Raw genomic sequence first — 16,637 nt, 5'->3', positions numbered from 1 at the left:
GCAGAAATAGGATTATAGAAAGATTATTTACTGCAATGTGCAGTTATTTTTACTATCAGGGGCGTTTTCGTACTATTATAATAATAAATTGATGCCACTGTGGTTATGCTTCAGTGATGTTTATTTAGTCTAGCAGTTTTATATACAACATAGTAATACAAACAGATGTAATTTGTATGCTTACATTTGATACTTTAAATACATTTTGCTGGTCATACTTTTATTTACATATTCTGCATACATGACATTACTTTCAGCAGAATGTATTTATGCTGTGGTCTATTAGCAGAATGTAAGTGCTTTTTCCCTGGTGGTGTAAATGACGGTAAAAGAGCACATCACAGATGTTTATTCCTGGTACCAAACACAGTATTCGGTTGAAAACAGATTTTTTTTTTTTTCTTTTGTTCAAAAGTTTTCATAAACAGACTCAAATTTGTCTTCAGCCTGGTTTTCTGCAGCTTGTACGACCTGTGGAGACAGAGCAAAAGACAGGTTTTATCTAGATATCATTCTGCTTTGAACTCTGATACGATGTCCAAAATTTACAAACCGTTTCTCGGGGGTCCTTTTTCTTGGACTTAGTTTCATTTTGTTCCGACTCAGTTTTGGCAGCGGAACGGTCCAGCACTTCATAAATGGACCTGGATCGAGGCTCCAGACTCTGAGGGAATTTCACACAGTGTTCAAGAAATGTTCAAAATGAGCTCATGAAACCAGGTGAAGACACTGGATAAAAATTAACTTGGCAAACGTTTAACAAAGTAAAAAAATCTCCATCTGCACAGTGGAGAGTAAAACGGGTCTCACAGCATAGAAAGAAGTAGACTGAGCTACTGTCATATCCATGTTGTCTTCCTCTATTTCTGTCTTCTTCCTGTCTTCGCTGTTCTGCTTTTCTGTTCTTTTCGTGTTGTCACACTTTGTGGTCATCTCCGCCTAAAAATGACAAACACTTTTTAGGAGAAGCTTAAAAGATGCAGAGATGGCAACTGAAAACAGTATGCTGTTGGAAAATGGCTGACTAATTCTAATGATTATCAGTTTTTTTCTGATATTAAGCACTTGAAGATGGAAAAAAGGCACATCTTTTAGAGCAACACTTTAACCTTGCAACATGCTGTTTCCTAACTCCTGAACGCCACACGTCTTACCCAATGTCCTCTGAAGACATACACTGAGCCGAACACGCTGAAGAGCAGCAGCAGACCGGTGAAGGTGGCCACAGTGATACACTCTGTGTAGTCCCATTTAACAACCTCCTTGTAGCCCTTAGCTGGAAAACACACATCCGTCATTTTCAGCCTGGACGCAACACAACTGGACTGATTCCACATCTGCCAAACAAGCAATCCACTGGAGGAAGATATTCGAGATCAAAGAAATGTTTGCACCTGCTGTCAAAAAATGTGACATGTTTAGATTTTTTACTGAGCATCAGGGCACGATTCACAAGCTGAAAAATAAGTATGAATAATGGAATAAAAGAAAAACAAAACAAAACAATGTACTCTTTGATTCAAAACTATTACACAATTTACAAGAAAAAGATAAAAGTATGTGCAAATGTTTGAAAATAAAAAAGACAGGCATGATCTGAAAATTGTTTAAACCCCTAATGTATTCTATAAGATCACTCAGACATGAAATGTACAGTCTACTGTTCAATAAAACTAGGAATTTTGTCTCTTTATTTAAAAACGATAGCATTCCTTGAAGGAATGCATATCCCTCACCTCCTTGTTTACCAATAACAGATCTTGTAATCTGTTAGTGCTCAAGGTATGTGATGAGGATGACCCTCGACTACTACCACAGCTAATTTTAGTTCAGTGTCTGTAAAAATGACAGAGTTATAGGGATTACTGTGTTTGACAAAATGTTGGTGTAGATTTTCAGTCATGGCGCTCCTGAGTGGCTGAACAGAAGGAACCGGACTTCTTTTGAATCTTGAAGCTGTTTCACCTCTCATCTTCTTCAGTTCTGCTCGTGGGTTGGGAGTTCCAGGCTTCTAAGTTGTTGGTATAATGATCACAATAAAAGGGCCATAAGATAATGGGAGTCCCTAACCCACCGCTCCATCCTGTGAGTCGTTTGGGTCAGTGACATTTCTTAAATGCTTCCTACGAGGCGTCATTAAAACAGGTGGTAGGGAGACAAAGATCCAGCAAGTTGCAGATCTGGTCTGGATTGAAGTCGGTCCTGTTTTGTACCTGCTGATCTTGCTGAAGACGTTTCCTTACAGTTTACACTTTATCCAAAAACAGAAATGCAGCTGAAAAGTGACGTAACATCAAATGATACAAGCGTTTTCCCTGAAGCCAGCTTCAGTTGTGTGAATCTATGGAGATCTGTATGTGATGTGGGGTGTTGCCTAACAGCAGAGTAAAAATAACAGCAAAATGTTTAAGTGTTGCAGGCGAGTGAGTTGATGCTCCTGATGACAGGGCTCAGTGGTGTTCCTTCTTTGTGTATCTTGGGAGGGCCTTAAATTCCTAAAGTGGCCTTACCGGGGTATAATCTGTAGTTCAATCTCAGTCAATCACTTTGCCTTCTTCTGAAACAATCTCAACCAACACAAAAATGGCTGTAACTCAACCAGGTTTTACTGACAGAGCTAAAATGGTGTGGTAGGAGCTGAGCACCATCCCCAACATGCTCAGACCACTAACTGATCTTGGATAATATCACATGGGATCGCGCACAACATCATTTACAAGGTTTGACCAAAGCAGCTACCACTCTGCCCCGTCTCATCACAAAATGATCTTAGTCTAAAACTGCGCTGTAAAAGATCAGCTTGTCCTTTATTTTTTTCTCTCTTCTTACCTCTGACTCGTACAAACCAGTCCACCTTGATGTTTTCAAATGTGCAGTAGTATAATCCTGAGCTGCTCACATTGATCAGCTGGACTGTTAGTTGTTTTGTCTCCTGAGGGTTCGATGTATGATCAATGTTTTGGCTGTAAAAGCTTTTTTTGGCCGTATTGAAGCATTGAAATACATTCGTAGTACAATTTGCTAGGTTGGTTATTGTACACTTCACACTGAGATTTTCCCCTTGGAAGGCCACAAACACTGAGTTGTCCAGTTCTAATTCTGTAAAAAAAAAAACACACAGAGGAGATTGGTATTAACTGATAAATCAAATAGCTGATCAACCGAGACGTAGCTGACATAATGTTTGAGCAATAATTGTTTTTCTGTCTTTACAGCACTAATAACGAAAAATTAAACTATTTCACCTCTTTAAACAGTGATTTAAAGTTTTAAGTATATCAGAAGACAGCTTACTCGGCGTGGTCGTGCACGAACACACAAAAGAGAGGAAAAGCACAAATATCCAAGATGAGATGGACAGACGCCCTGAATGTCGAGGTTCCATGTTGAGATTTGGCAGTTTTACAGTCCTTCTCGATCGCTCCTCTCAGTGTGTCTCTTGTCACAAATGTGTCTTTGGTTAATAAACTGCAGTGAGTTTCCTGAATGTAGCAAAGCCACCACTTCCTCAAAATATTTTTTTTATATATAGGAAGCTGACTCAATGAAGCTTTAAGGGTCACAAGATCAACCTCAGTTTGGAGAAAAATAGTTTTTTTAAAGGTTAATCTGAATCCAGATTAAGGCCAAAGGACTTCTGCTGTCATAAAGCAGCTTCAGTCTCAGATATTTCATAGTAGTTCATGTGAACGCTATTTTATAAATCTTTGCATTGCCATCAGTTTTGCATTGCATAGACATTTACACAGGATTCTGTGGTCATTTGCAATTGTAAATAGCAGCAGCAGCAGCAGTAGCAGCAGCTAGCTGTAGTACTTCAGACACTTCTGGTGGAAACATCATAACATATCTGCTGAAACAATCATGTCATGCAAAGTTGACAGCAATTCAAAAAGTTTTAATAACAGCTATTGCATGGACTGCAGTGAAACTTTGAACGCTGGAGCTGTTTTAAGTCGGCAGCAATCACTTTTGGAAGTGCCTCGACTGCTTTGACGAGCTAATAACAGCTTGTCTGAGGGGTGCCACTTCCAAAGCAGATAGCTGTCGTCCTAATCTTCAAAAAGTTCAAGGCTGTTCATTCAAATGCTACTATTTAAACTTTTTTTTACATTGCTGTCAATTCCACTGTACCCTGTTTGGCAGAAACATTGTTGGAAGTGCCTCAGGATGCACCTGAAGTGCTACAGCTACCTGCTGCTATTTGCACTTGCAACCAACCACAGAACTCTGTGTGAATAACCATGAATCATGGTGGAGTAGTGTTTTCATTTACTGCTATAAGACGTTTGAGACTAGAGTCGTTTAGGACATCAGTTCACACTAGCCATCAGCTCATCAGTCTGATCAGAATCAAACTCTGTTCTCCCAAACTTAGGTCGTTCAAAGAGGTTTCTTCAACAGGCAAGGTATTGTTTGTTATCTTTCCAGAACATTATGACCCCTGTGATTTGCTCTGTCTTGTGGTTAAAAGGGAGCGTTTCTGTGTGCAGCGTTTGGGCTTCATCAGCTTCTGGAGGGGAGGCAAAGTGCAGTGTCGGCTCTTCTCCACAGTGAGACGGTGTTGGAGAAACAACAGCGTGTTGTAACTCCTCACGCGCTTTCAAGAGAAGAGCATGTGAGCCATTTGTGTGTGTGTGTGTATTTTTGAAATTCAGAAGAAAGTGACAAATTGCATGTTGGTAATGTAAACCAGAGCTCTGAGGCTGCAGTGTGTGTGTGTGTGTGTGTGTGTGTGTGTGTGTGTGTGTGTGTGTGTCCGCACGCCTACAGATGTTGAAGAGAGCAGCTGTTTTTATCCAAACCCATGTGTTGAACTGATTCTCTTTCTCTCCTCCTCTCCGCTTGACTCTTTCACCGTTTTCTCTCTGTATCAGCAGGCCAACACTGATCTCACCTCTGCAGCAGCATGAAAACAGACACACGAGCTGGAGGAACATCTGGATGCCAGGGGAGGAAAAATGACTCGTTCAGTCTAATTTTTCCATCTCCCACACTCCTTATCTCTCCCCCTTCTTGGAGAGGAACTCGAACAAATCTGTTCCTGACTTAAAAACAAAAATACATGAAGCAATTTGGTTGAAAGGTCCTCTGAGTACTCAAGAAACACAATTAAAGAGAAAAACATACACGCTGACTTTTGAACCAGAGAAGCTGAGCTCTGAATCTGAATATGTGTACAAAAATATAAGAATACACATGAAAAATATACGTGTTAGAAATTCTAAAAAAAAACTTCAGTTACCAAATTTATGCTTTTCTTTGTTTCTTTGTTTTTACATTGCTTTATTTTATAGGGAAATGTGGCACCATTTGTTAAAACTAAACTTTTCCTTTGTGTTACTTCCTGCCTGGTGGTGTTGTCATGAAACAAACTGTTTTTGGTTTGTTTTTTAAAGAAATGACTTTAATCCAGTTGCGCAGTCAGAAATGAATGTACCTGATTAAATCCTGATCCTGATTAAAGGTGGGTGGGGCACAAAATTTACCATAGCTAGTAAAAATACTTCAAAAAACAGAAAAATATTTATTTGTTTGTTGTTTAAAAAGTGTACTGTTGAATTACCGATGCAATAAACTATATTCAGAATAAACCAAATGCCTGTCAGACAACTGAAATGGCTTTGGGCACATAAAACAAAAAGCCAAACTGTATACAGTTTCTATCATTTATAATGTTTAGTTACAGCCCACAGGTAAATCGTACGGAGCCCCTAAGGGGTCATGGAGGAAAAAAAAAAAGGAAAAAAATCCCGACTTATTATCTCGAGATCTCGACTTAGTTTCTCGGGATCTCGAGATAATAAGTCGGGATTTTTTTCCTTTTTTTTTTTCCTCCATGACCCCTTAGGGGCTCCGTAAAATCGCATGATAACGTTTGAAAAATCAAACCTAAATTCAACCAAGTGTTACTAGTATTTAGTAAGGCAATTAGATCGTAACTTTTATATGACTGTTTTTAAATAGTTCCCCCAAAATAGGAATAGGAAAAAAAATTGACTTAAAGTGGGTGGGCCTAGGACCAGCCACGCCCACCAAAGCCACGCCCCTGTTTGTCTGATTTTGTGCTTTAACTTCTATTAGACTTTATAACTCAAACATCAGTAAATAATGCATTAGGTTTTAGTTAAACAAATATCAAATATCATCCAAGTGTCAAACAGCAGCTGTTTTTAAGAGTAATACACATCGCTAATGTCAGATGTGTGTGTTAATGCTGCAACTTGAAAACAAAACACTGACTTTGTAAACTTTTTAATTTTCTGCCAAAAACTTTCAGGAAGTAATCACTGGATGCACATCTACTGAGTCGGCCTGATCCAAGATGGCTTCCACAGCTAATCAGTCTCAGCAAACACAATAATGGCACATATTGAATTGAAACTTGTTGTGGTAGTAGCTGAGAGTGGTCCCTACATATGAGTGCTAATATGTAGGGACGTGGCACAAAAGGTTTGGCATGAAAAGTGACGGGCAATACGCCAAGTCTTCAAAACTGGTTTCAGTAAAACTTTACATTGGTGCAGTTCTTTTTAAAGATATAACTGAAGTAAACAAATGTGTAGAAAGGAGGCATTCTTACGAATAATAAACATCTTGTCAGTCCTTCCTGCACTGACTGTGGATGGAAAAGGCTAAATCTGGCACATCTTTTCTTCTATCAGGTTAATGTTTGCGTCCACCATGTCTTTAAAATGAACTAAAGATTAAAGAAAGTATATAATTAATTTACATGAGTGGATTGATGAGGTCAGGTTTGTATATTTGAATTTTCCTGACCAACGTAAGCAGAAACTGGAAGTAGTTCATTGTAGTAAAACAACATGGAGATAAAAAGGTCTTCCTCAAAATCAGCAATAAAACCAACGAAAATCCTTCATACCTGTTCTTGTAAACTGATTCATCATGTCTGTAGATGTTTAACAGATGTTTGCATTAACTGCAGAACCAAACGGAGGAATGCGATAATTCAGCAAAGCAAATGCGTCTGTGTAAACGTGAAAGTTTCAAGTTTAATAGAAAATAAAAAGAGCACAAACTGGTTACATTAAAGCCCTAACAGCTGTCAAGATATGTGATTCTTCATTGTTTTTTGATTTGAATTTTTATGTTCCTAACACAATTTCTACATGAATAAATGATTGTTTGGGGGTTCATGTAACTCAAACTCTTCAGGGTTTTTGTAAAAAATTATGTTAGAAAACAGCAAATATTCCTCGCTTTTGTTTACAGCTAAATTCAACGATCAGTTACAGAAATTCTCCTGTTGGAGTTCAGAATATCTCAGCACAACTCATGCTCAGATGATATTAGCCACAGCATTCGCTCTGACGCTCTCTACCGCTGCTTTTAGTCACCGTTTCTTTAAAGAAGAAGAAAAAGCGCTTTATCCTTTCTGTTTACATGCGGGGAATATTCAACTCACTCACCAGCCATCCAATGCCGAGACTGTCCAAAAGGAACTTCTCAATGCTCAGATATAAACAAACTCGTAATTGTTGGCAACAAAACCTGATTCTACTGATTTTGCTCATTTATTACAAATTATTCGGTAGACTTTTGGTAGTGAATAATGCTTATTTAGTTTGTTTTTTTAAATTATTAGAAATGATACACATATACAAACAATTCAAGTCAAAACATTGAAAAATCCCATATTTTGACAGCTATTATGGCTTCAAGATAAATTCAGGGAACAGAAGTGAATATTCTCATCAGCTCCTTTTAACAAAGGAAAAAAATGAAGTCAGACTTAAAAAATCTAAACTCTGAACCGAAGTTTTGCAGAATTTGTGCGAGCATCTTGCAGCCAGACTGCTGGAGATAGGCAGTACCCCCGCGACCCGGAATGGAGAAGCAGGTAAAGGAAATGGATGGATGGGTTACATCTCTGACACACAGTGTGAGACAATCATCACCTGAACACACAAACAGGTAAACCATCAGACCTGGAGTGGGAGGATGTGCCTCACATCTGGCAGCAGCTGGACTGTGGAATCTTTCCGAGTGAGGGAGTGGGAGGTGGGCGTGTAGAGATCCCACAACTCACAGACCCACCTCGGATGAAGAGTTTCCTTCAACGACTCAGAACCAGAACCCGGAGCTCCATGTTTCTACCCCACAGCTGTGATCTGAGGGAGCTCGGGAACCAGGGAGGAGAAGGAGAGAGGACCACAGCACTGACGGTCCTGAAGTCATCCCTTCACTTTGGGAGCGTGCAACCATTTTTCCACAACAGACTCCAGCCTGAAGGTTTTCTGCAGCTGGAAGGGAGGTCCGAAAAGCTGAAGAGTGTTTTAGCAGGTTTGACTCAAGCTGTATCACGTTATTGTGCCTTTAATCTGCCTCCAAACCTCATCAGAACATTATTAACCACAAAACAATGAGTCACCGGCTCATTATTTCATAAAAAGCCAAAAGCATCATATGGCTGGAATCTGTTTAGTTTTCTGCTTTTATCTGTCCTCGTTTCTGCCTGTACCTGCAGGATTGTTTTTCACAAACAGACTGGAATCATGGAGGGGGTGAAAAAAAAAATATTTTAAATGTAACTTTGCCAAATTGGAGCGCCTTCCCTTCTCAGAACAAACACGTTGATTCAGCTCTCAGAAGAGGGTTGTTTAATTTAGTCTTTGTACAAAATCAGACCAATTATCAGCTCTGTTGTACTCGGATCCAGGCCACGTTGTACGAGACACCTGTTGTGCTTCCCCCCCGTTCAGTAGTTTCTTTCCTTCCTTTAGCAGGCTATAGAAGTTTTGAACATTAGTGCAGATAATTGGAATATCAGGATTTTGTCATTTCTCAGCACAAGATGATCTCCCGCTGGCTGCTGGGGACTGAATTAAAAACCAGGGACGCAAGGGTCCATCAGTTTAGTCAATCAGCGCGCATGGATTTGCAGTAAAATTAGCGCCTGTGCGCAGCGGGTATTGAGTTTAGTTTGGTTTTCAGTGTGAACAAGTAAACAGAAGTAATAACATCGGAGGTGAAACGAGGGTTTAGGGACCATCTATAAATCACACCATCCAGCTCTAATGTTCACTAAAATCAAACCAGACATGAATGAATCAGATATTTAACAGTTAAATTAGAAACATGAGCACATTTAACTTTGTGTTACTTAATTTAGGGGTTTCTAAGAACTCATTTAAACTTATATTAATTATACAGTATTTTTACATTTCTGCCATTAAAAGGAAGAGTTGTGGTATGGTCTGATGATTGAGTTTTTTTTAACTGACTTTACTGATTGATTGCTTGTTTTGCTTTTTTTTTTTTTCAAAATAGGATAAGATGACTGAAAATCTACACCAGCATACCTACTGAAAATGGCATAAAATACAAATAAAACTGGCATCTGATAAAACTCTGGGGTTCCGAGTGTGCGGATCATATCACTGAAAGATAATTTTACAGGTTTTCCCAGACGACAGGTGATTCATCCATTCATCATGCTGATCATGGACCTTTAAAAGGTTTTTGCCTGATGCAGCAAACAGTGACACCTCCTAGCAGGAGGGTTTGATTACATATCGCATGGGCCAAAAAAACAATCTCTGCTTTTCTGAAAAGTGCTCACAGCTCTACTTTAAACATGATTTCAGATCACCTGTCTGAAGGCTAAAGTAATCAGAGCCACCACTTAAACAATGAAAGAAGAAAAATGGTTAAATAATCAAAGTTAGAGGATTAAAGGAGCATTTATTGACTAATTTAACTGCTGATATTTATTGTGACAATGATGGTGACTGTGGTGTTTCACACATATAAATGGAGAAGCATAAATTTGTGTTTTTCTCCACACATTTGAGTGTAAAATGTTGCAGTATCCATCAGTAAGTCTAAACAGTTTTGTTCTTAATTACTGCACTTGAGTTAAAGCTGACATTTAACTCACATGTCTGGGATGTTATTTCTGTTCATTTTCAACAAAGACCACGTGTAGGTTTGTTCTCCCTCTTATCATTATCACCTTTTTTGTTTTAAAGGAGAACGCCTCTCTGATCGTCATGGCCCCTCTCTCTCCGCTGGTGCTGTTGATGGTGGTTGCCACGGCGACCGGGGCCCGTGCAGCCGGCGAGGAGAACGGGCTGGATGCCGGCCACTGGAACTACAGAGAAGGAGGTAGAAATTTACGAGCTGCCGAGGCTTTGAACTCTGACAGCTGAACGAAACGCAGCGAACTCTCCAGATGGGTCGGAGTGATGAAAGTCATCTGAACGCCTCACGAGTCGCTTGCGGGCTGCGTTTTGTTGTGTAAATCCAAGCCTGATGGTGTTCTGCTTTCAGCTGACAGCGTGAACGTGGCCTCGGTGCGCAGCGTGACCAGAGTTTTAGATGCCTGGGGAAAACGCATCTTCAGTGAGATCAAGACTTTGCTGCACTCTCAGCCCAGCACGCTGCTGCCCGACTACTCCAGGTACCTCCCAGCCGCCACTGAGCAGACTGGACTAGTTCATCAGGAGGACATGTTCCATGAGTGTTACAACTACACTGTAGGGTGGAAATGAAATTAAAAAAAGGGAAATTACTGCTTAATTTAGTGATATGAGTGAGAAAAACCAGCCCTTTTTGGAGCTCCACATCTCAGACTTCAGTTTTAAGGATTTTTAACAATCACATTTTAAGTTGAATGATTTTTGGAGAATTCACCAGGAAATGTTGTCAACTTGAACAGTGACCTTGTGACTAACGATTGAGCTGTTCAAACTTTCTGTCAGGTTGGGAAGAGAAGGAGGCAAACCCAGAGCACAGACTCATGACAAGAACTTAAAATAACTAATTTATTAAGAATAAAAGAACAAAACAAAGGCTGACGAGGCAGCAAAACTAAACATAACAAAATCCAAACCCAAGGCAAGACATGAAGCAAGACAAGAGGCAAACAATGAACCAGCAGTGAATGGAGGAAATGAGCAGGTTTTAAAAGCAGAAGGTAATTAGGGGAAGTGGGCACAGGTGAGTGATTACAGCTACGATCAGGTGAAGATGGGCGTGGCAGGAAAACAGGAGACTGACTGAGGAGAAGTGATGACAGGAAACAAAGACAAAAAGGAACAAAAACAGAACTAAACCCACACTAAACATAAAGGCAACTAAATAACAAAGTAAAAGACACAAATAAACCTAAACTTAAACATTAAGAATAACAATAACCCCCAAATCCTGACACTTTCCAAAGATTTTGCAAATAAACTTTTTTTTTACTTCTTATACAGTTTCTACATCAGAATGTAGGCCTTTATGTCCTCTTTCACTCAGTGTTTGTCTCACTGCTGTAAGACTGTAGGTTTTCACTCAAATCCTCCCAAAATGCAGAGTGAGCATCTAAACTCTCAGTGACATCCGTTGTATGTGAATTTTTTTTTTCTTTAAAGCCTTAAGTGAACCTTCCTACGTAATGCTTGGTAGATATAGAAAAAAACTTACACACGTGTCCACCATAAGTTTTGGTTCAAGGATTTGTTTTGACACGACTTGCAGTTTTTGCTCCAGTTTGTTTGAGGCTCAGTTTCTATAAAACCTGCTGCAGCCTAAACTCACCCTTTCATTAGTGACTGCTGCTAAAAGGCAATCATGTTTTTGCCTGTGTGTGTGTGTGTGTGTGTGTGTGTATTTGTCTGTCTCATGAACCACTGAACGAATTTTAATGAAACTTGCAGTAAATAATTACTAGACATGTCTCTACAACGGATTAATGTTTGGACTCCACAGCCAACTGACCTTAGAAAAAACAAAATGGCTGAACTACTATTTGATGCAGTTGTAGCTGAGAGTCATTTACAATGTATACTGCGACATCTTATTGGATGAAATAGTGCAAAAACATGATTTTCAAGGTTTGACTAAATCGTCTAATTTTGTTATTTCTCAGCACATGACTATCTTAATTTAAAACTGACATGAAAGGCAACGGGTGATATGCATTTTTTCTACGAATGCTAGGAGTTTGCATCCTCTGAGCAGCAAAAACCTCCTATAATTCAGCAGAAAAGAGTCTGACGATGTTCTGCTCCAGGAGTCGTCTCTGAGAACATTTAGGACGTTTGTTGCAGAAACAACAGACAGAGGCGGCAAACCGTTAAGCAGCTGAACAAGCAAAAATGAAAAACATTTTTGCTTGTTTTTTATTTTTTTTTACCATCAGAAGCTGCAGTTTCTTAACGTTTTACAGAAAAGATGATGCAACACAGCCGTAAGACCAAACATTTTTCAAACATAAAAAGATTTTTACCCCAACACTATTTTAGTGCTTATGAAACCTTCATGGGGACAGGGGGTTTATTTTAAAAAAAAAAAAGCATCACTCTTTAATAGCAAAGCACACCTCAATTAAAAAAAAAGTTGGAAGATTTTTCCTTAAGATTTTTCCTGGTGTTTGTCTATCTTTCATTTGCTTATTGATCGCCTGCTAGCAAAAGTCGAAAGGCGATATGTTTTTGCCCACGTCTGGGTGTGCATTTGTTTGTCTGTTAGCAAAATATCTCATGAACTAACGAGACAAATTTTCATGAAACCCTCAGCGAGTAATGACTGAATGTTCAACTACAGCTCATTCACTTTTGGACTCAACCTGATTTAAGATAAAGGACAATAGCAAACACAAAAATTATGATGATGCAGTTAGTTTAACAGCTATAGAGTGAAAAAACTTTGTGTGGTAGTAGCTGACACTCATCCCCAACACATACTTTGAGTGCTGTATATAAAACTTTAACATGCAAGGTGGCGGGCGATATGCACTCCCCTAAGGAATGCTGCTTTTTAATTCCAAGTAGTAGTGCACTACATAAAGGAAACAGAAGGTCAGAACAAAAGCATGCGGAAAAGGATCTCACATGATGATTATGACCTAAACAACAAAGCGATTAAAAGAAAAGAACAAATCTTTCAGACAGTAGGAGACGTTTTGATGGCAGAGCTGTTCTCAGACTGTTTCCTCTGCTCCTCCTGCAGGGTGCGCCCTCTGTCTGAGTCTGTCAACGACCTCTTCAGGGAAGTCTCCCTGCTGCACCACCGCATCACTGAGCTCTCTCATCGCCTAGCAACGCTGGAGCCTTACCTCCGTCGCCACGGCTACCGTGGAGGAGACGGAGAGGAAACTGCAAGCAGCGGGGCTCTGAAAGGGGAGGTGGTGAGCCTCGCCCGCTACGCCCTGAAGAACGCAGAGAGGGCGAGCGGGCCGAGGGGGAGCCGGGTGGTGAGGAGGAGACGGGTCAGGGTCCTGAAGAACCGGGGAGCTGCTTCAGAGTGAGGCAAATGGGCCGAGAAGGAAAGAGGAAGTTCTGTATAATGATTGAAAGCCTTCAAACTACACTCCACAACTGGCAAATTATATTCAACATAAGCTCCGATCATCCTGTGAGACTGAGAATAATGGCTTCTGCCCTCAGTGTCTAAAAGTTTGTTGTTTTACAGCTTGGAAAATCCTGGCTGCTTGACTACAACTAACAACTAACCACTAAATGAGTATCTAAAAGTATACTAGTGTCTAAAACTAGTATCTCATTGAGCTAAAACTTAGGGACCAGTTGGTGACACAGAATTGTGAGATAATAAACAAATTATCACTTAGAATCACACTGAACCACTGACATACACACATTATCACATTGAAGCAAATGTCCCCAGCTTATTTAGTTGTTGGAAGCCAGCAGGACCCGTTCACAGGTCCTGCCATGTTGTATTTTTGGAACCAGAGACAATGCACGCCTATTCACCAGAACACCATCATGGAGTCACACAACCTTTATTTTAAGCATGACATAACTAATTACAATTAAACGTAATGTGAGTCAACAAAAGTCAACAACTGGAAAAAATTACTTAAATTTAAATTAGAGCAATGTCCAGTTGTTTACATGGAGGGGGCGGGACTTAAAACTTGTAGTGGAGCCAGCCTATGGGGGAGCCTGGTTCTCTTCCAGCTTAAACTTTTAGGTTCTGGTCCAATATTTTTGAATATAATCAACACGTTTAAACAAACCCTCTGCAATATTTAGGCCAAAATTCACCAGGAGTTTGGAAGTTTATTGACAAAAAAAGACAGCTCTGAAATTACAGAAACTAAGAGAAACTTTTGAGACAGGCTTGAGATGGCTGAGATGACTAATTTGAGAAAACTTGTCACGTTCAAAATTCCTCCGACTCTAATGGATGTTTTAAAATGTTTTGGACTTTATATATATATATATAATTCTTGAGCATTGTGGTTTTTTCCCCCTTTTTTTGTTTCTATTTGAAATATGATATAAATGGGTTTGTTTAGTTTATGTCCTTAGATGAAAATGAGCTACTTTAAAACAATTTTATCATCTTTTCAGCAGAGAAATATAGACTGTGTTTTGTTAAAACAGAAGCGAAGAAGACTTATAAGACTTATAATGACAGTATTCATTATCTAAATGAATGTGTTGTTATTATGGGATAATGTTGTTCTATTTAAACTTGCCAAATATCTATTGTAAAATGAATAATAAATCAAATCAAATCAGGAAAGTGTTTCATTATGATGAGACGCAGACAGTTTTAGTCTTCTTTGTTCTTACTGAGAAAAAATAGCAACATCACTTCTGTGATAAATAGTCCACATAAAAGTTTACTAAAGTAATTATTTTTGTGCAGATTTAACGAAAATAAAAAAAGGCCTTTGCAAGATGTGATTTATTCCTTTCATGATAGATATCCCGTTCTGTGGCCTCAGGATTCCGTCTATGCTATTTGCAGCGTGGTCCTGCTGGCGTCATCATCCCGTAATCTCCAGCTCTCACTGGAGCAGTTCGCAGCCGAGGGTGAAGCTGCTGGGATGAGGATCAGCACCTCCTAATCTGAGGCCATTGTCCTCAGGTGGAAAAGGGTGGACTGCTCTCATCAGGTTGGGAGTGAGGTGCTGCTTAAAGTGGAGGAGTTTAAGTGTCTTGGGGTCTTGTTCATGAATTAGGGAAGAATGGAGATAAAGATCGACAGGTGGATTGGTGCAGCTTCCGCAGTATTGTATACTCTGTTCCAGTCCGTTGTGGTGAAGAGGAAGCTGAGCTGCAAGTCAAAACTCTCTGTTTACCAGTTGGTCTACATTCCTACCCTCACCTATGGTCATGAACTTTAGGTAGGGACCAAGGAACGGGATTGCGGATACAGGCAGTCGATGAATTTTCTCTTCAGGGTCGCTGGCCTTTTCCTTAGAGAAAGGGTGAGAAGTTCAGTTATCAGAGTAGATCCGTTGCTCCTGCACATCAAGAGGAGTTTCAGTTAAATCACTGCTTTTATTCAGTAACCAAATGTTAAAAACACCTGAGGATGGGGGTTTGGGGGTCAGGAAGAGAGACAACGCTGCAGAGGGAGAATCTTCAGGTGTTCCTCTAACCAACGTTGACTGACAACAGGTTAGTTTTTATTTACACAACGTGTTGCTGACCACAGAACGGCCTACAGGGAAGAGTTCATCTGAAACCTCATCGGTCTGATCCAATCAAGTCAGAGATTCCTGTCAGGACTGAAGTGTTTCAGCAGAAAATGGAAACTTCAGCAAAGTACTAATTTATTAATATTTTTATTTTAATGAAACAGTTGTGGCAGGACTGAAAGTGGCACAAATAATGCTGAGATGAAAAAACTAAGAACAACCCTAGGCCATGACTTAAGGCTTGTGTCAGACATCTTTGTGAAACTAATTGTTAAATTTCCAACCATTTCCAATTCCAACCATCCATTCTCTCACTCACACCTAGTGACAATTAGAGTTTAACATGATGCAGTTTTATTTGATTTTATTTATTGATTTATTTTTGCTGGTGTGGCACCAACAGACTTCTGTAGCTGGAAGCAGAACTGACTCTGTCACATAAAGCCTAAACAGCGCCTCTGGGGGGTTTGGATGGGTGTTTATCTGTCAGTTCTCAGTAACTAAGGTCCTGAGGGCTAAAACGTTCAATTTAAGACCTAATCTGGAGCTGGACGAAGGTGACAATGTCCAACTCTTATGTACGGAAACATATTGGTACGAAAGGTTTCAGTTGTTTATGTGTAGAAATCAGGAATATCTTTGTTTTCTTTTTAGACATGTATGAAGAAAAGAATGTAGAAACAAATGTTTTTCGACACTCTCTTTTTGTTTTTATTCATGCGTACCCAGATCTGGGCAAAACTGAAAGCAAACATCAGACTTTTTATGGTTTATCGTTTCCATGTTTGTGTACAATAAAAACAAACCTAAACAAAAGGAAAATACTTGTTTTCCTTAAAAAAAAAGTAATTGTGTTGCTGTAATTTATTTCATCTGGGCCCAGCATGTGGATACAAGCTGACATTTTCAACTAAGAGTGAGTCAAACTGATACTTATTGTTTTGTATATATATATACATTTGTTACTCATACTATATGAATTACACTTTTCAATAAAAAAAAAAAAAAATTTTGTCCTACACAAGTACTTTCTGTTGAATGCACTCGAAGGAATGAAAAGATATTTATCTGAGACAACAGGGCATGTATTTTTAAACCTTACAAAAGATATGTTGGTTCATTAAAAATAGTTAATTAATTCATTGACATAAGTTCAACCAACCCAGTTAATCTGAGAACCATCAGAAGTAAATCTTAAAACACTTAGTTAAACCAGTCAATGTATTTTACT

At 39.3% G+C, this 16,637-nt stretch overlaps 2 protein-coding genes across 3 annotated transcripts; one reads left to right on the top strand and one right to left on the bottom strand.

Moving 5' to 3' along the window:
• Positions 1-103: 103 nt before the first annotated feature.
• si:ch211-243a20.4 lies at positions 104-3,516 on the bottom strand. Its single transcript, XM_017425718.3, has 6 exons — positions 3,295-3,516; positions 2,830-3,099; positions 1,155-1,276; positions 811-939; positions 554-664; positions 104-471 (listed from the first exon to the last, which is right to left on the bottom strand). Exons 1-6 carry the CDS (start codon positions 3,383-3,385, stop codon positions 409-411), a joined length of 786 nt encoding a protein of 261 aa, XP_017281207.1. The 5' UTR covers positions 3,386-3,516; the 3' UTR covers positions 104-408.
• Positions 3,517-8,035: 4,519 nt separating this feature from the next.
• Positions 8,036-14,659, top strand: si:ch211-243a20.3 (uncharacterized protein LOC100151507 homolog). Of its 2 annotated transcripts, none has more exons than XM_037974977.1 (4): positions 8,036-8,304; positions 9,993-10,128; positions 10,294-10,423; positions 12,961-14,659. In XM_037974977.1, exons 2-4 carry the CDS (start codon positions 10,014-10,016, stop codon positions 13,256-13,258), a joined length of 543 nt encoding a protein of 180 aa, XP_037830905.1. In that variant the 5' UTR covers positions 8,036-8,304; positions 9,993-10,013; the 3' UTR covers positions 13,259-14,659. The 2 variants fall into 2 exon arrangements, with proteins under 2 accessions (XP_037830905.1, XP_037830906.1); XM_037974978.1 differs by lacking the exon at positions 8,036-8,304 and adding an exon at positions 8,411-9,437.
• Positions 14,660-16,637: the final 1,978 nt, after the last annotated feature.

This window comes from Kryptolebias marmoratus, linkage group LG3 (assembly GCF_001649575.2).
Source record: "Kryptolebias marmoratus isolate JLee-2015 linkage group LG3, ASM164957v2, whole genome shotgun sequence".
In the NCBI taxonomy this organism is placed as follows: domain Eukaryota; kingdom Metazoa; phylum Chordata; class Actinopteri; order Cyprinodontiformes; family Rivulidae; genus Kryptolebias; species Kryptolebias marmoratus.
The sequence above is the reverse complement of the archived record's forward strand: the minus strand, read 5'-3'. Positions and strand labels throughout refer to the sequence as shown.

Excerpts from the sequence above, each read along its gene's own strand:
- si:ch211-243a20.4 (XM_017425718.3), bottom strand. The coding sequence starts at position 3,385 with ATGGAACCTCGACATTCAGGGCGTCTGTCCATCTCATCTTGGATATTT. Across the intron at positions 665-810 it reads AGTCTACTTCTTTCTATGCT|AGTCTGGAGCCTCGATCCAG; the intron begins GTGAGACCCGTT and ends AAATTCCCTCAG. Across the intron at positions 472-553 it reads AAAAGGACCCCCGAGAAACG|GTCGTACAAGCTGCAGAAAA; the intron begins GTTTGTAAATTT and ends CTGTCTCCACAG.
- si:ch211-243a20.3 (XM_037974977.1), top strand. The coding sequence starts at position 10,014 with ATGGCCCCTCTCTCTCCGCTGGTGCTGTTGATGGTGGTTGCCACGGCG. Across the intron at positions 10,129-10,293 it reads CTGGAACTACAGAGAAGGAG|CTGACAGCGTGAACGTGGCC; the intron begins GTAGAAATTTAC and ends TTCTGCTTTCAG. Across the intron at positions 10,424-12,960 it reads CTGCTGCCCGACTACTCCAG|GGTGCGCCCTCTGTCTGAGT; the intron begins GTACCTCCCAGC and ends CTCCTCCTGCAG.